General features: G+C 39.4%; 1 protein-coding gene across 2 annotated transcripts in view; it reads right to left on the bottom strand.

Annotated features, from left to right (window-relative positions):
- The window catches only part of PDGFD (platelet derived growth factor D), a 278,766-nt gene that overhangs the window by 87,062 nt on the left and 171,496 nt on the right, over positions 1-20,208 (bottom strand). The window contains exons 2-3 of one of the 2 annotated variants that reach the window (XM_061440083.1): positions 10,878-11,082; positions 5,495-5,675 (exon numbers count right to left, since the gene is read on the bottom strand). In XM_061440083.1, coding sequence (XP_061296067.1) covers positions 5,495-5,675; positions 10,878-11,082 — 386 coding nt within the window. The remainder of the gene's footprint in view (positions 1-5,494; positions 5,676-10,877; positions 11,083-20,208) is intronic. The other variant, XM_061440084.1, reaches the window with a different exon arrangement.

Here is a 20,208-nt window from a genome sequence, read left to right as displayed (position 1 = left end):
AAACAGTTAGACACGACTGAGTGACTGAACAACTATATGAGATCCTGAGGACAAAGATCTGCCTATCTTTCTCACAGCTGTATTTCCAGGACCCTAGACTGAGCTTGGTCTAGCATACAGTAGGTATTTAATAAATAATACTGCATCTCTCTTATTGCCAAACCTTCAGTAGGATATACTGAAGTGAAGTGGAGGGAAACAGGATCTGCCTTGTGATGACCATCCTCATCTTGACCATCCTTGGCTCTACAAATAGTCCTGGCTGATGTGATCAGAACAACCAGGGATGTTCAAAAACCTTCAACAATTTTGATCTGACAATGGAAATAAACATGGAATTTCCATATTTTGTAGAGAAAGTGAATAAGGTCCTTTAGTTTCTAGCTTTGAGAATTTAGTTTATGGCAATAATAATGAATTGCCCATCATTATTTTGTTTTTGTTTCACCAACTGGCAAGTTTTAGGTGAGCAAAATTAGAATCTGTGAAAGCTATTACAAATCAGAATCTTCGTTATTAACTCAATGGCCTTATTCTTCCCTTTTCTTTGCAACCTCATCTTCTTCTTTTCCATCCCCTTCCCTTTCTGCATCTATTTTAAATAATTATTTATAATGCAAAACCATGATTCATGTGGAGTTTAAACCTCAATGGAAATTTTAACTGTGCTACTTGAAGTTGATTCAAACTACAGAGGTACACAGTTAGTAACAGATAAAATTGCTTTTTTAATCTTAGAAAATGTTTATAAGGTATTATTAAATTCAATTTAAAAAATAAACTAGAGTTTGTTAATAAATCAAATGGGTTAGCTTTCAAGTAATTTAATTTTTACTTTAATATTTAATATTTTAATGTTGTAAATCATCTATATATCAATACAAGTTTTAAAAATAATTTTTTGAATTAAAATATACTTTTCATTAAACACAGGTTTCCCTGGTGGCACAGATGGTAAAAGCATCTGCCTGCAATGTGGGAGACCCAGGTTCGATCCCTGAGTCAGGAAGATCCCCTGGAGAAGGAAATGGCAACCCACTCCAGTATTCTTGCCTGGGAAATTCCATGGATGGAGGAGCCTGGGGGGGCTACAGTCCATGGAGGCGCAAAGAGTCAGACATGACTGAGCGACTTCACTTTCACTTTCATTAAACACATATATACAAATAAAAGGCTTTTTTAATGTTTGTCACAATATGAAATGAAATGCTTTTACTTTGGAGGTCAGAAGTGAATTATGGTCAGAAGTATGTGTATATGTGCATACATACACACACACAGTGACAACTGGGCTGTTTGTATATGTCTGCCAAGTTCACTTATCACCTGATGATACATTAATAATTACACCAGTGATAATGATAACAATAAGAACAGTAGGTATTTGTGTAATTTTACCAAGTTCCAGGCAGGGTGCTTTACAAACATTACTTAACCCAATAACTAGTTAATTGTATATCAGGCAGCATGATCACAATCTTACAGATGACAAAACTGAGCCTTTGGTCAGTAAGAAGCAGAGCTGAAATTCACACACATGCTTGCAGACTTCTTTGCACACCACACGCTTGGAGTCTAATAACTGACACCTTTCCAATAATCTACTTAATGGTCTTCAAAAAGATTCCTAACAATCCAATCAATCCATTCATTCCCCAGTAAACTAAATTTGCGATGGCAGAGCCTAATTTATTTAGACAAACACATTTTGCTAACAATTTGATGACATTATTCATTATGCTCTCTGATGGTATCTGTTGTTTTTACTGTGTTGTGTGGTCTGTCGTGTCCGACTCCTTGTGACCCCATGGACTATAGGCCATCAGGCTCCTCTGTCCATGGAATTTGCCAGGCAAGAATCCTGGAGTGGGTTGCCATGTCCTACTCCAGGAGATCTTCCCAACCCAGAGACTGAACACATGTCTCTTGCACCTCCTGCATTGACAGGCAGACTCTTTACTACTGTGCCAGCTGGGAAGTGCTGATGGTTATCTATCCTCCTCAACTGAGTGAAATTAGGAAAGAAAACTCAGTAGGAGAGAAAAAATTGAAATATGAAATTGAATCATTTTCTCAGTAGGAGTCAATTCAACAAAGATCATCACTAGCCATGTATAAGGCACTGTGTAGAATACACACAGGACACTTGTCCTACCTTCAAATGGGTCATTGCTATTGATCATATCTGGAGGAGACACACACACACACACACACACTTAGCGATGGCAAAGATAGGACCATTATCACCATTATTTATTGAGCACTCCCACTATATCCTAGGTGCTATTATAAGTATTTGCCATTAATTTAAAATCTCACACCAACTCCAATTATTATCCACATTTTATGGTTATACAACCAAAAGGTATGAGACTCATTCTACATGACACATTAATAATTGGGGAAACATTCTTTGAATCAAAATTAGCTTTGTAGCAATGTGGTCCCCTATGGCTGTGCTGCCTTGCCCTAGGAAAGAATGTGATAGGTGTTGGAAAAAAAGGTAAATCATTGAATGAGCACATCACACAAAATTGTAGCAATTATAAGAATAATTGCTAACCCAAACTAAATGATCATGATGTTATCCCATTAGTCAGTCTCCCATACTTTGCTGGAGTGAAAAATAGACTAAAAATGTACACCAGACTTATTCTAAAAATGTTATAAGCATGGGAACCATGTAGATGTGGTTCTAGTGCAGTGGGCTCTTATGGTCCTGGGCACCTGTAACTTATAGCCTCAAGGGAGGCCCTTGTACAACAGGAGAGTCTTGAGGTAGGAAGAAGAGAGGCGTTTGATGGAAGGCTGAGAAGTGGAAAGGTAGAGATGAGAAGGGAGGTGGTTTTGACTTATCCAAATAGCTATGCACCATTTTCTAAGAGCACAGTGATTGCTCAGGAATTATTATCAGTCCAAATTTCCCCAGCACCTGCCATGCCTTAAAGGAGCAATTGCAAAACAGCTGCCTCCAAATTCGAGAGGCTTTGTAGGTCTATACAACATTTTAAAATTCATTATTTAAATACACCTAAAGGAGGCTTGTCATTTTTTTTTTAGTTTCATGAGATATAATTGACATACAGCACTGTATAATGTGGGAAGCATAATGATATGACTTACATACATCAGAGCTCACTATTTTTAATCCCACTGTCTCCCTCTAATTTTATATAGGGCTAACCATGTTTTTTTTTTTTTTTTTTTTCACTAAGAGTTTTAAGTCTGGTCTCTGTAGCATTTGATTTCATAAACTCTGCTTTAAAGGTTTTCCAAGAAAAATTTAAGCATGAATAAAATGACCTTTCCAAAACATTGGTCAAATCATAAACGATCCCTGTTGAATAAGGTTCAAATAGAAGAGTTTATCAAAAAGTCACACAGATCTAGAGTTTATATACACCTGAAGGTTACGCTCATTCTACCTCTTGGAATTCAGCCACCAAAGCACTTTGGCCCTAATTGATCATATTTAGTGCCAGAAGCCTATTAGGAGCGAAAAGGGAGCCTGGAGCTATTTGCAATGAATGCAGACCAAGAGGCTGGTATAACAAAAAAATGTACGACAGCCATCATTTCTAAAAAACACAACTGAATGTACTAGTGGAGGTGAATAAGTGAGTGAGTGGAGTCGTGCCAAAGAGTTTACATCCAAACTATAGTCTGTCCAACACTCCACTTAACAGCAGCCAGGAAATGAGTGACAAGCCTGCACTATAAGCCAAAACACCTCAAACGAAAATACTCCCTTTTCCTTAAATCCACATCTGCACTGCCTGTTTCAACGAAAAGGAGTTATTTTGCCTTAAAGACATAATACTAGAGTTAGTGTGTTTCTAACTGACTTATGGATCATTTAACTTAGTCATAACCAAAGCTTCACAAAAAGCATATACACGAGCACTAACAGTCCTTGATACGTTGAGGGAATAAAACAGGTCCTTAACTAAGCCATTCTGCCACATCACCAGTCCAACATGCTGAGACTGCTTTGTCCATGAAAAATTGAGAACAGATGCATCACTGAACACATTAAAGGCAAAGAAATGCAGAAACCAAAGGTTCATACTTCCATTTTAGTGCTGAGCAGCACTGCATGAGTATGCAATAATGTATATAATGCTTGATGGATTATTCCCAAATTAAAGTAGAACCAGGATCACCACATGCATTTTTTCATTTATAGTATTCTGATGTAGAATTCACTTAGTATTTAATAACTTATCATAATGCAAAATAAAAGAGAAGAAACCACATTAGATTTGAAAAAATAAAGATTTTTTCCTACTCTAAATTTAACTCATATGAGGAAAAACCCCACAAATTGACTCCATTTGTAGTACTGTGTTCCATTTTGGCAACCACATTTTGAAAAGGGGTAGCAATAAACTGAATGAGAGTTAGTGACGCTGCCAGGTGAGCAAGAGGCAATATGCTATGAACGACTCAAGGATTCAGAGATATTTAATCTATCCTAAAGGTAACACATAGGCAAAATTATCCCAACTTCTCCCTGCGCTTCATCTGCAACACCCAGTCCTTCTGTCTCATTACTCATCATTAGTTCTTACTGCTTTGTAACTGTCACTTCCACCAGACTATCAACTCCAGGAGGGTCAAGGACCCTGTCTTCTTGCTTGCCTTTTGTCTACTACACCTATCAGAGTGTCTGATAATACGCAGGAACTTTACGTGTGGGCATGTGCTCAGTTGCTTTGCGACCCCATGGACTGTAGCCCGCCAGGCTCCTCTGTCCATGGAATTTTTCAGGCAAGAATATTAGCATGGGTTGGCATTTCCTCCTCCAAGGAACTTTATATTGTTTTACTAATGAATGACTGAGTAAAGGAGATCCATGACCATGTATGACCCAACAACTAGACTTAACTACAAGGTAGATTATACGTCAATATGAGGTTGAATATCTTCTAACAGAAGCATTTAAAGTTTAAAATGGCTGCCGAGGTGCAGACGTGAGAGCAAAAATAAACATGGGTAGAGTAAGCAAAAATCAACCTTTGGGTCCTGAATTATACTCCAGTCTTTAAGATGCTTGCTAACTCTGAGGTTCTATGATTATACCATAGGTCATTCCCAAATTTGGGTCATAATTTAAACTAAAATTGGAACTCTTGTGTGATTGGAATTACATAGACAATTTCTCAAATATCACAAAGCTTCTCTTTGGCTGTACATTTATTTTGCTGAATCAAAGGGAAAACGGTATATGCTTTACTGTAAACAATTTTACTTTTTCTATTCACTGTGCTTTCTTTCCAAATGCTTGGGCCCCAAGCATTGATTGAACAGATCTAAAATGGCATTCCTCACTAAAGAAAGTTTTGACATTTTGGCCACAAAAGCAGGGACAAAGCATGCCACAGGCAATTAACACCGTTCAGTTTCACACCACTGAATTTAATCACAGAAAATGATCTCCAAACTTCATTTAACCAGTGTCTGCTTTTAATCATAGGGTGGTTACGCTACTTACCACAAAAGAATAATAAATCTTGAATCCAGGTTTAGCCACAAAGTAGTCATCAGACTTGAACGTTATTTTAATCTGGTTTGTTCTTGATATTATCCTTGGAGGAACTTCCTTGTGTCCACACCATCGTCCTCTAATAACAGTACTGGTTTCAGATATGTCTTCAACTTCTACAAAATCATACCTGGTACCAATTTAACATAAATAAGTTTTGATTAAAATAGACTTTGAAATTCATACTTTCATTGAGAAATTAAAACTAACATATGTGATTTCTTATGACCTATTATCTGAAATGAAGTTTAGAAGAAAAATCAGTTCTTGGATTAGATTTCTAAAATTCAAACTTCAACAATCTATTCTGAGGAAAAACTTTTATACACTTTCAGCCTATTCTCCTTGAGTGAGTGAAAGTTGCTCAGTCGTGTCCAACTCTTTGTGACCCCATGGACTGTAGCCCACCAGGCTCCTCTGTCCATGGGATTCTCCAGGCCAGAATACTAGAGTGGGTTGCCATGCCCTCCTCCAGGGGATCTTCCCAACCCAGGGATCAAACCCAGGTCTTCTGCATTGCAGGGAGATTCTTTTTTTTTTTTTTTTTAATTGGAGGCTAATTACTTTACAACATTGTAGTGGTTTTTGCCATACACTTACATGAATCAGCCATGGGTGTACATATGTTCCCCATCCTTAACCCCCCTCCCACCTCCCTCCCCACCCCATCCTTCAGGGTCATCCCAGTGCACCAGCCCTGAGCACCCTGTCTCATGCATCGAACCTGGACAGGAGATCTGTTTCACATATGATAATATACATGTTTCAATGCTATTCTCTCAAATCATCCCATCCTTGCCTTCGCCCACAGAGTCCAAAAGACTGTTCTTTATATCTGTGTCTCTGTTATCTCTCATATAGGATCATTGTTGCCATCTTTCTAAATTCCATATATATGTGTTAGTATACTGTATTGGTATTTTTCTTTCTGAATTACTTCACTCTGTATAATAGGCTCCAGTCATCCATCTCATTAGAACTGGTTCAAATGCATTCTTTTTAATGGCTGAGTAATATTCCATTGTGTATCCAAGCTTTCTTATCCATTTGCCTCCTGATGGACATCTAGGTTGCTTCCATGTCCTAGCTATTGTAAACAGTGTGCGGGGAGATTTTTTACCATCTGAGCCAACAGGGAAGCCCAAGAATACTGGAATGGGTAGTCTATCCCTTCTCTAGGGGATCTTCCCAACCCAGGGATTGATCAGGGGTCTTCTGGATTGCAGGCAGATTCTTTACCAGTTGAGCTAACAGGGAAGCCTCATCAGATCAGACCAGATCAGTTGCTCAGTCGTGTCTGACTCTTTTCGACCCCATGAATTACAGCACGCCAGGCCTCCCTCTCCATCACCAGCTCCCGGAGTTCACTCAGACTCACGTCCATCAAGTCAGTGATGCCATCCAGCCATCTCATTCTCTGTTGTCCCCTTCTCCTCCTGCCCCCAATCCCTCCCAGCATCAGAGTCTTTTCCAATGAGTCAACTCTTCCCATGAGGTGGCCAAAGTACTGGAGTTTCAGCTTTAGCATCATTCCTTCCAAAGAAATCCCAGGGCTGATCTCCTTCAGAATGGACTGGTTGGATCTCCTTGCAGTCCAAGGGACTCTCAAGAGTCTTCTCCAACACCACAGTTCAAAAGTGTCAATTCTTTGGCGCTCAGCCTTCTTCACAGTCCAACTCTCACATCCATACATGACCACAGGAAAAACCATAGCCTTGACTAGATGAACCTTTGTTGGCAAAGTAATGTCTCTGCTTTTGAATATGCTATCTAGGTTGGTCATAACTATCCTTCCAAGGAGCAAGCATCTTTTAATTTCATGGCTGCAGTCACCATCTGCTGTGATTTTGGTGCCCAGAAAAAGAAAGTCTGACACTGTTTCCACTGTTTCCCCATCTATTTCCCATGAAGTGGTGGGACCAGATGCCATGATCTTTGTTTTCTGAATGTTGAGCTTTAAGCCAACTTTTTCACTCTCCACTTTCACTTTCATCAAAAGGCTTTTGAGTTCCTCTTCACTTTCTGCCATAAGGGTGGTGTCATCTGCATATCTGAGGTTATTGATATTTTGGGAAGCCTCATAACTCTTCCTAAATTGTTAAAAATCAAAATAGACTACTTTCTGAGCATCTAGCTTATAAAGGTTTTCCTGGAGAAGCCAATAAATATAATCTCTTGTCATGTTTTAGGAGATGTAGCTCCAGTTGTGTGCATGCGTGCATGCTCAGTTGCTTCAGTCATGTCCCCTCTTTGATCCTATGGACTGCAGCCCTCCAGAAACCTCTGTCCATGGGATTCTCCAGGCAAGAATACTGGAGTTGGTTGCCAGGACCTCCTCCAGGGGATCTCCCCGACTCAGGGATTGAACAAGCATCTCCTGCATTACAGGCGGATACTTTACCGCTGAGCCACTGGGTAAGCCTGTAGCTTCAATTATACACCCACATGTTTACTATATCAAATTTTTAAACAAATTCCCATTTGGAATTAATTTACCACATCCAGCATTTCTGTAGGAAAGGAAATGGTCTATACCTACACAGCATGAAAAATCAACAATTTCATTGTAGAAAATAAATGATAAAATTATAAAATAAACAACTATTTTGTCTTTGTGGAACCTATCTTTTGGAAGGATTATATCATAAACAATGACATTTATCATAATCAAAAGCACATGCCTTTAGCAGTGATGTGCTCTAGCCAGTATTGAACATATCTGGGCTGTGTGTGAATGAGGGTAAGACCATGGGTTCATCATTGACACTGGTCAGAGAAACAGAGAATTGCAGGATTGGAAAAGACAGGAGAGGCATTTTAGATATTCCATGGAGCCATTAGATCCTCAAAGTCCCTGCACAATATTCCACTCTTTCGTTGCAGAGTAAAACACGTTCAGAGACAGAATCACTTCTTCTGAGATACCCCACATCTTCAAACATTCTACTTGAGAGCTGAACTGTGTGCCTTTCAGTTCTGGTCCTCAGCACCCTGCCCTTCAGTCACCTTTTCCCCATATGACTTCAGATGCTAAAGTCACAGGGCACACGATGAACACTCAGGGCACACACTCAGGGTGAACAGTGGCAGAAATCTCATATCTACTTTATATTTTCCTGTCATGATTACCAAAAGGAGTCAGCATGAGAACCATCACATCTGAATATGAAGAAAACCCAATACGGTTTAACTAGTCTTCATACACCTCAGAGCTCTTATTGGATGGGGCAGGGTGATCTAAGAAGCAGGTAAGCATAATAAAATGCTGACTCAGTTTCATTGAAAATAGTCTATGGGGCCTTTATCTCCTTTGCCTCTGTTTCCTAATGAACAAAATAAGAAGGTTTATGTAATTTTACCAGCTGAATATCTCTTGAGCACTACGCAAATTAACTACTTGATATATGGTGGTTGGAAAGTGAAAAGTACTAAGATAGAATCATCATTAGAGCAATAAATATTACAATGTAGACATCAAGGAAGTTTTGCAACAGATGGGAAGAAACAACTTCATTTCATTTTATATACAATGTATGTGAATCATATTCACTACACTAAGCAAAAGTATACTTGAAACTTTAATAACACAAGAGGTTACTTTTGTCTTTTAGATAACCTATTAGCACAATTTTCATTCTCAAAGCTCCATTTTGGTTTTCAAGGAGGGTCCTGATCTCTTCCCCTTCTCCCTTTGTCCTCTACCTCTTACTTCTCTACCTCCCTCTATAAATTTTTAGGAGCAACTTGATTTGATGAATGGTCTGGGGATCCTTTAGTCCATCCTAAAGGAAATCAACCCTGAATACTCGTTGGAAGGACTGATGCTGAAACTGAAGCTCCAGTACTTTGGCCACCTGGTGCAAAGAGCTGACTCACTGGAAAAGACCCTGATGCTGGGAAAGATTGAAGGCAGGAAGAGAAGGGGGCGACAGAGGATGGCATGGTTAGATAGCATCAACGACTCAATGGACATGAATTTGAGCAAACTCCGGGAGATGGTTAGGGACAGGGACGCCTGGTGTGCTGCAGTCCATGGGGTTGCAAAGAGTTGGACACCACTTAGCAACTGACCAACAACTGGGGGAAAAGTCATCCTTAATTTCCTCTATTTTTAAGGTCAGGACGCCCAAAGGGTTTAGTCACTACCAGATCAAAACCCTGTGCGGGAGTGGAGACCAGTATCTCTTCAATGACATCATCTTTAATAATCTTTTAACACTGGCCTTGTTGTTTGTTTACATGATCTCTCTCTCTCTCCCTTTTTCTTAAGCACAGAAAATGAATTCTCCCTTTCAAGGTTGAAAAGACACAAGATCTCCTCAAGCTTATTCTCTCTGTAAATATTAACTGGCTCTTCCTGCATGTATTCATCTTTACTTTCCAGAATACATTAGCCTCTATGGTCCTAGAAAGTAATAGTGAGTGCTATTATTCTTGAAAAAAATAGCAACATAATAAAAACTGTCAGTGTAATAAACATGCAACAGAGGATAGCCAAATTTGAGGCACCTGATTTTTATTATTCAAAGTAAAATAAACCTACTGAAAGGATTTAGCAGTTTAGTAGTAGTTCATTGGCAATGCAGAACAAGTGCACGCGGTAAAGTACAAGGAGGAAAAAAAAAATCCTCCGCATCTTACACATGCTTATTAAAGGAATAAGATGCTGTGAGTGGACAATTTGAAGAACAGCAGCCAAGACTTGCTCTGAAAAATATGCTCAAAAGGGAGAAGACTATCTCAGTGCAGCTTTCATTTTCTACTGACCCCGAAATTGCAGGAAGAAACAGACCTCTGAGGAGGAGCCAACTGGCATTGGGAGCTTGTCTTCTCTCTTTTTACATGTATCTGAGGCTTTAAAATTATTATTTCAGGTAACGGCCTGGCAGGGTCCTCGCCATCACCCTCTCCCAGCGCTGGGTCAGTTCCTGGAGCCCAGCAGCGGATACACTCCTCAAGTCCTGAGAAGCTCGCACTCGGGCCATGGGACATGGTTGCTGGTGACCTGGGAGACCAGATGTGTCCAGCTGCTCACAAAGGTGGTTCTAGGCCTGGCCCAGAAAAAAGAATTACCCAGATCCCCCTTCTCTGGAAGTCACACAGCCTGGCTCTGCCAGTTGCAAGAGTGAGCTTCTGTGAGTCTTGCCAGGTTACCAGGCCTCCACAGAGACTGTGCTTCAATTTATGTTGTACATTAGGACGGACATAAAGGCTTTCTGAAAAAGAAGTCACGTATTTTGGATAGGGCCCAAATGAGAACTTTGATGCAATGTTTTAAATCTTTTCTTCACCTTGGAATTTTACCCTAATATGGATTTCATTTCACACTCACCTACAGATATCATTTTCGGCTTCCTCTAATCCAAACTGATTGTCAAAGGCTAGCTGTATCCTTGTTTTCTCCTGGGAGTGGAGCCGCCAGGTCAGAAGCAGGTTGCGAGGGTAGCTGTTTGGGAAGCGGGGACTCTGCACGTGGCCATGTCCTGTCACCTCGATGGTCTCGTCTCTTCGGTACAAGTCTGTGAGGTGATTGCTCTCTGTTAGTAGTCACAACTTGTAGAAATTAGTATGTTGCTCCAATTACAGGAAAGCAAAAAAAGAACAGTTTAAAACACATCACATTGCAAAGCACTTCTTGATTGTGTTTAAAAACATTAAGGCCAAATGGCAGCTTTGTGGTTAAACAAACAACATCCATGTTTTTTTCTACTACTCCTGTCTCCTCAATTCTTCATAAAGCTAGACTTGACTCCTAATATTTGATACTTTGGGAGCTCTCTTAACATTATTTTTGACAAGCAAAATTAACGATCATCTCAGAACTCAGACTCATTTCAATTGGAATTAAAATGAGCAAGTAATTTCAAATAGTTCATCTTTCCTTTTTCCATGTAATATAGCTGACCCTTGAGCAACACGGGTTTGAACTGTGTGGGTCTGTGAATTTTTTTTGATATATATGTATATATATATACACACACACAAACACACACATACAGTTGAAACAGGAGGGAAGGGGAAGAAGCAGGCAGGGCATGATATAACCATGATGAAGACTGGTTAGAACTAACTTTGTCCAAGATGTCGGAAGCATCAACTTGCAGTAGACCTAGCGCCTCATCTCACGCTTGCTAGCATGTTAAATGACACACCCATTGGCACCATGAGAATTTTGAGGCCAACCATAAAAGGTCAGATATTGTGCTGTGACGTAATTCCTGGAAATCCCTGCCTCTTCCCCCAAATAATTGGAATAATCCTCCCACTAATTAGCCTATGAAATTACCCAGTCCACAAAAAGTATCCACACTGTATACTGAGGCTCTCTTCTTGCTTTCTGAGATGGCCCACACTCTGCGAAGTGTGTCTGCCTTTAAAGACATCCATTTACTATCACTTCATCTCTGAATCCTTTCATGACAAAGCAAGAACCATAAATTCATCAGCAACATTGTAAATGCACTTTCTCTTTTGACTTTCTTGACATTTTCTTTTTTCTAGTTCACTTTATTGTAGAATATATAATACACATAACATACAAAATATGTTAATCAACTGTTTAGCAGGAAGGCTTCTGGGGACTTCTACTGTGGGCCAGTGATAAAGTATCCACCTTCAAATGCAGGAGACATGGGTTCAATCCCTGGTCAGGGAACTCAGATTCCACATGCCATAGTAACTAAGCCCACGCAACAACTAGAGAAGCCCACGTGGCACAGTGAAGACCTAACACAGCTCAAAACCAACCAAACAAACAAAAGCCAAAGAGGGGGAAAAAAAGTAATGTTTTTGGCCAACAGTGAAGTATGAGTAAAGTTTGGTTGTGGGGGCGGAGACAAAAGTTTTATGTGGGTTTTTGACTGTAGGGTGTGTGTGTATGTGTGTGAGTGTGCATGTTCTTAGTTGCGCAGTGGTGTCTGACTCTTTGCCATCCCATGGACTGTAGCCCACCAGGCTCCTCTCTCTATGGGATTTTCCTGGCAAGAATACTGGAGTGGGTTGTGTCAACTACAAATTGGCGTTTGCCAAGAACATTTGCCACCTGCCTCTGCAGAGACTGAATCCTGTGCTGCTGCAGCTGTTGAACCTCAACATGCCCTGAAGGCAGTTCAGGGTGGACAGTGAGGCACTCTGTGCTCCAGGGAAACTGGGGAATAGGTCTTTAGATAGTCAGATATTTCCAGAAACTGATTTCATGATCCAAATCCATGCATCTCCTCACATCTAGAAAAGCATTAAATCCCTTCATGGTGACATCAGCTTCTTGTGACTAACAGAAAACCTTTTGTAAAGTAAGTACTTGACTGCTCTGAATTCCCCCTTCAAAACATCTTATATATTGACCTTCCCCACTGCCTTTTTTGAACAATTCCTTAGAGGTATCTGAGGTGCTGTCTCCTGGGCTGCAGTCTTCATTTTGCCCCATTAAAACTTAACTTGCAAGTCTCACTTTGCATCTTGTTAGTCAACAGTTGCCATGCCCTTTTCCTGGGGACCTTTCTGACCCAGGGATCAAACTTGCACCTCCTGCGCTGCAGGAGGATTCTTTACTGCTGAGCCAGGGGGAAGCCCCAGTAAGGTACTGGCACCCCTAAACTTCACTTTGTTCATGGATCAACTGTACAAACACATTTTTTTTTCATTGACAGAGGAACATTATATCGTCAATGATTAGCACAGGAGGTACTCAATAAATATTGCTGAATTAATGAATGAGTGAGTGAAACAAGTGAGTGAAAAGCAAATTAAAGACCCTCATGATATTTAATGACCATGTATTTTTTAATCAAATGGCATTTTCCAGTTGTTTCTCCCTCATAAAAGATTATAATTTTTGGCCTTCATTGTTGCTGACTTAAAATAGTTCCAATTCTAATTCTATTTTCCGTATATTGTATAATAAAGAACTTGTCTGATCTTTGTCCTGGGTTCCTAAAAGGGAACTTCTAATCCCTTAGAATTCCGAAGTGACTTTATTATTTATAGTAGGCCCTTGGGGCCAAACCTGATTTTATGCTGATGGGGTGATTCACTGTGGGCCCCTAAGTAGTTTCAGGATGGGGATTGGCTATGATAGAAAGACTAAACACATGACTTTCAGCTCTGACACCAGTCTGACTTCCCAACGTCCCTAAGGTAAGGTGTCTTGGAGTCTTAGCCTATTGCCAGTGAGCCAATCAATCATATCTATAGAATGAAACTCTTATAAAAACTCTGGTCACTGTGGCTTGGGGGAGTTTCCTGGTTCATGACACACACATATGCTGGGAGGGTGACATATCCTGAGGACATGAAGCTTCATGCTTGAATCTTCCCAGACCTCTCCCTAAGTGTCTCTTTGTTTGGCTGGTCCTGATTTGTATCCTTTATCGTAAAACTGTAATTATAACTACAGTGTTTTCTTGAATTCTCTAAGTTTTTCTAGCAAATTATCAAGTCTGAGGGGCTTATAGGAAGCCCTCGGTTTAACTGTGGATTGGTAAGGAGTATGGGTAACCTGGGTACCTCACAATTTTCAGCAGGTGACTGAAGATCAGTCTTGGGACCTGGGCTCTTAACCAGTGACATCTGACCTAACTGCAGGTGGTCTGCATGAGAATTGCACTGCTCAGTGGGCCCATTTTTCCTATCTCCCAGTGTCCAGAGTTCTTTGCATTTTAGATTTTGACATTTTAGGCCCCTCTGTAAGCAGAACTGCAGCCACAGTCTATTTGCGTCCTCCCACAGAGAGTTGACTCCGAAGCCTATAATTCAGTGAGCCTGGTCAGGGAGGCCTAAATTGCTGGTGGAAACCACTGAAAGATTGGGCTGCGGAGGGTGGTTGTTAAAGCTTCCAAAATAAGACAAAGGGGATGAACAAGGAGTCAGCATGTGAGATGCAAAGGCTTCTCTCCCTTTTACAAACATTCTGATATGGATGGGAATTTCAATTTTTCTTTGCTTTTTTTTTTTTTTGACTAATTCAGTGTTTAGTGTTTTGTGCTTGCCCGGCTAGCTTTTGTGTGGGAGACAGCCTTAGGAAGAGCAAAAGTAGCTAGAGGAGCAGACTTCCCTAGTCCCAGCCTCTTGCCCAGGAGACCAGAGCACCAGCTCTGCAGTCATGTTCCATGCTCTGGTCCCAAGTTTGATGCTCTTAACTATCTGTAACAGAAGGTAGTTTTCCTTCTTAGCCTGAAATTTGCTAGAGGCAATTTTAGATCCTTTGCTATCTATAATCACTTTGACTTCTGAATCACATTGTTTATATATAATTTATAACCTCATGCCAAACTCAGGGCTATTCTTGGCAGAAGAGCTGTGATGATTTATAGAGATAACTCCGAAGTGTTATATACAAAGTCACATTCCTCAATGAAGGCATTTACTTTGGTGTTCCAATAATAACTAGCACAGTATGTCAGGAACTCCTCCAGTAAGTTGTTTAAATTCATTACTACATTTAATCCTCACAACAACTGTATGCAATTAGTAATATCCCCACTTCACAAAGAAGGCTCAGAGAGTTCAAGAAACTTATGACCTCAGGGCATAAAGCAGGTGATGAAATCAATATCTGACCCTAGACTATCTTCAGCGGAGAAGGTAATGGCACCCCACTCCAGTACTCTTGCCTGGAAAATCCCATGGACGGAGGAGCCTGGAAGGCTGCAGTCCATGGGTTTGCTGAGTGTCGGACACGACTGAGTGACTTCACTTTCACTTTTCACTTTCATGCACTGGAGAAGGAAATGGCAACTCACTCCAGTGTTCTTGCCTGGAGAATCCCAGGGACAGGAAGTCTGACGGGTTCCTGTCTATGGGGTCACACAGAGTCGGACATGACTGAAGTGACTTAGCAGCAGCAGCAGCAGACTATATTCAGAGCACACATTCTTAACCAGAACACTGTATGAGTTGTTAAACTACAAAAATATGAAATATATCATTTTTCATAGGAATAATTTTGACTTATGTTTTACATGGCAAGAATATAAGTTCTTATTTTACATTTTAATACAGAAAGAGGTTCACATAGTCATTACTTTGGGTTATGAATTTGATGCCTTTAAAAAAGTGAATTAAAATGAAAGAAAAAGCCAAAATGTTTTTATTCTGTCCCTAACTCTTTGGCAAACTGAGTTCGCCCAACCAAGTATCCCTGGAGCTCATTAAATCCTTGGAGACACTGTCACTTACTTTGGGATTCATCTTGAACAACTGTTGTTCTCAGAGTGTGATCCCCAAGATCAGCATCATCAGCTGGGAATTTGTCGGAAATGCAAATTATCAGACCTTATCCCAAACCTACTAAAGCAGAAAGGCTGGGGGTGGAGCCCAGCACTATTATTTTAACAAGGCCTCCAGGTGATTCTGAGCTCCCTAAACTGTGAGAACCACTGACCATATCATTCTTGCTGCTCTTGTGCTCCTCATTCTTGACTTCCCAGGCTCCTTCACTGCCTTGCTTGACTCTATATCTCATATATGAATTTTCATCTTACCTCCCTGCCTGATGACCTGTCATGGGCTCACTTTCCTGTCTTTGACCTTGAAACATTCTAGAGGACATCATATTATATAAATACAGAATGAACTAGGGTAAGAACTATCTACTTTGGAAATTACCTTATCTAACGTTTCCCATTTCATGGAACAGTCACTCTTGGTCCCAGTAGACACATCTGGTAACCTACTGCTTCAAGTTATGTTTAAGGAGGAATGAAATCACAAATAATGGTTTATTTTTTCTTCTCAGATCATAATATTATCTACGACAGCATGAGATCTAAATGGTAAATGCTGTTATTAAAGTAAGAATTAAAATACTTCATCAGTGATTCCATAGGAATAAACGGTGATCTCTGCAGACTGTGGCACCTCACACAAATTCAGTGGAACATACAGGCATACTCATTTGCTCCACTGTCTCTCTAAGACATCCAGGAGCCGGTATCATGACTGTTAGCCACAAACCCAACATACTATAACTATAAGCCAAAAGAAAAGAATGGTCATTGGTTCAGGCAATTCCCAATATGCAAAGGGATTTATTATAAAATTTCATTTGTAAAATGGTTATTTCACAATCATACAATATATCAGATGAACAATGTTTGATGAGCATGTAGTTAAGTGTTATATAAACCAAACTGCTGCTGCCAGAGAACCACATTACAACCACTTAATTTTTGTGGGGTGCAATATACTTTACAAGCATCCAATTTTGTAAGTCTACCATAAGTTGATAAAAAGTAAATATTGCAGTAATTACCACTGCTTTCATTCTGCTTTTTATTTTAAATTTAATTTTGTTATATTACTTTAACAGGTAATGAAACCAACACACAGAAGTTAAAGTGATTTGTTCTAAGTGAAGAGAACGGAAGGCTGGCTGGTATATGGAAGAGTGAAGTTTTGAATGCAGCTACATCATGTTGGTGACTTTCTTCACTATAATCAACAGTAGCATCAGACGCAACATGTCATCTTTCTGGCTTCTGTTTCCTAAACTAATAGTTTAGGGGCTGAATAATATGACATTTAAGATTCTTTTCAGGTCCAAATGACAGGACACCTCAAAGATTTTCCTTCAAGAAGGCAGAACTGCCAGTGGTTTGACTGACAAATGTGAGGCAATAATGAGACCAAGGAACCTGAAATCCAAAATCTTCAGCGGGATAAACACTTTTCCCATCTATCAGTGATTGTATATATAGTTGTATACTATCATCTAAAATAGGTGTACAAATGGATATTTTATCAATTGCTGTTCAAACATATGTATGAAAATCTTTATTATTAACAAGAAAAGTGCCCCAGGCACATAACTGGCCACTTAGCCCCTCAACTTGTGCTGAATACATTATGGAGGAATGTAAATAAATCCTTTAAAATAGATGCAATGTATTCTATCTTGCTTTTTTATTTTTTATTTTTTTTAAATTTTATTTTATTTTTAAACTTTACATAATTGTATTAGTTTTGCCAAATATCAAAATGAAAAGGTTTCTGCTTGAAGCTGGTTGGGTACAGGGACTTAAAGTTACTAAAAGATGCTTTATAATTTCTTTGAAAGTTTCACAGAAAAGTTAAAAAAAATCACATGCAGAATATTATATATCTTGAGGGAAAGGACAATGTCTTGTTTACCAAGGTAACCTCAGAACCTCACCAGTCTGGGCACATGGAGACTTTCAAAACAGAGCTGTTAAATACATACATGGATGGAAGGTTACTGTGAATAATGAATAGGCAGAATTCTAAACGCTGAAAAGCATTTTGCAGTAAGATAATAAATAAAAGGCAGTTTAAAATGCCCCGATAGTTTATTTCTAAGTGTGCCTGACGTTTGTGGGAACACATCTTGCACAAACGTTCAAGGACTATTTTAGAAAGAGTTACATTGAAATGATCCTGCTTGCCATGCAGTTCAGACATTAATTTTGAAAGAACTGCCTCTTTTTATGCACTATTTCCAGCAAGACATGTACCACCAAGCTCAGCAGAGTCGGTCTACACCACTCTTTAAAAACCTGAGACCAGGATGGGGAACACATGTATACCTGTGGTGGATTCATTTTGATATTTGGCAAAACTAATACAATTATGTAAAGTTTAAAAATAAAATTAAATTAAAAAAAAAAAGAAAATGTTGATACAATTGAAAAAAATAAAATAAAATAAAATAAAAACCTGAGACCAAGAAAGAAGAACAATGCTGGACAAAAGCGGGAGAGATTGTTGCTGTAGTTGGGATCTACTCTCAGATGGAGCAAGCGGTGGATGAAAACCGGGTGACTGACAAGTCTCCCAAAGTTCTCGTCTTATGCAGCCATCTAATTTAGAATAGAAAGTTCAGCAAGGCTAATCAACAGTGAGACCTGTGACTGACTAATGCATGGTTATTATTACTACTAACTACTTCTAATCTTTGTACTCTCCCTCAACGAATCACAGCATTGTATACGAAAGTATCTTAGAACCCAAATTATACCTTCATCAGTGAGGCAGCGCACAGTGTATTGCTGAAAAGGGAAAACGAAACAAGGGAGTGGTGGAGAACATGAAAGACGTAGGGCAGGAGTCCCTAATTTTAAAATGAATGTCAATTAGTAGAACAGGCCATAAAACATAATTATTAGAACAGGCCAACTGGGATTAAACTGAATTTTTGTGGATACTTTTTCATAAATTATCTCCTAACTTAAAAAGCACAGGGTTGGCTCACTCTGTGAACTGCTAAAGGTGAAAATTAGACTTTGTTAACAATATTAGTTTAAAAATCAGTGTGAAAGCATTTTCAACATTCTTTTCCTCAATGTTTCTTAAGGCCTGAAGCTTGCAATCAAGGAACTAATTTCCTCCAGGGACTGCTAGTGGGCCAATTTTCATTAAGGAGTTTTGGGTTAACATCTGACACACGGTCTTGGAAAGACCCAGTCTTCCAAAAGCCTATATAACAGCTTTAAAAACAACCATCCCCCGTGATCACCCTGCTTTTAAGCAACTCAAGGGCAAAGCCGATTAAGCATCAGGATTTATTTAGAATTCTCTAGCAAAGATTTTTCTAAGAACTCAGGAGTAATACAAAACCTTTCTGTTTATAAAGATTTGAGGATGAGGGAGTTGGTTGTTTGCCACTTACATATCCCTTTTTAAAAATTATAATTCCTTTTCACACAAAGTATTAGTGTTATATAAACGACATTCCTTAGAGTGACAATGTGGAGACAATATTTTTGTAATCAATTGAAAATTCCCTGAACTCAAAATTCTTCTTCTTTAAAAATCTGAGTCCATCAAAAAAGAAAGAAAGAAAAAAAAGAGTATCACAATGTTTGTTTGAACATTTTCCAGTTATAATTACCAGGGGGTAGTAATGCCCATATTGATGTTTATTATTCCTCACCTCACAAAATCTCTTAATGAACAAAGGTTTGTCTTATTATTGTACAACAGTGAGCAATTACACTCTTTCTTTCAAAACCATTTGTATTTTATAGGTAGCTAGAGAAGTGGTTGAGGCTTTCTTGGTAGCTCAGATGGTAAAAAATCTCCCTGCAATGCAGAAGACCTGGGTTTGATCCCAGGAAAGGACACGGCAATGCACTCCAGCATTCTTGCCTGGAGAATTCCATGGACAAGAGGAGCCCAGTGGGCTATAATCTATGGGTTGCGAAGAGTCAGACACAACTGAGCGACTAACACACACACACACAGAAGTGATTATCAAATTCTATTAAAATGGAAATTATTTTTGGTCTAAGTTTTTTGAAAATTGAAATCAGTGAAAATAATGATTGCAATAAAATAAACATGCTATATTTTATCACACTTTTGTCGTTCAATTACTAAGTCATGTCTGACTCTTTGTGACCCCATGGACTGTAGCCTGCCAGGTTCCCCTGTCCATGGGATTCCCAGCAAACATACTGCAGTGGGTTGCCATTACTCCAGGGCATCTTCCAAGTCCAGGGACTGAACCTGCCTCTTCTGTGTGTCCTGCAGTAGCCGGTGGAATTCTTTACCACTGAAGCACAAGGGAAGCCATTTTTATCACTTTAGGATAATTCAAATTAATTAATTCTCTGGTAATTCTTCTTATGCTATAGTCTCTCTGTGTTGGGATGTTGTTTACCATGTAAAGGATGTGAAACAAATGAGACAATAATGTTCAGAACTGT

This window comes from Bos javanicus, chromosome 15 (assembly GCF_032452875.1).
Source record: "Bos javanicus breed banteng chromosome 15, ARS-OSU_banteng_1.0, whole genome shotgun sequence".
Lineage (NCBI taxonomy): Eukaryota > Metazoa > Chordata > Mammalia > Artiodactyla > Bovidae > Bos > Bos javanicus.
This window is presented reverse-complemented; position numbering and strand designations above follow the sequence as displayed.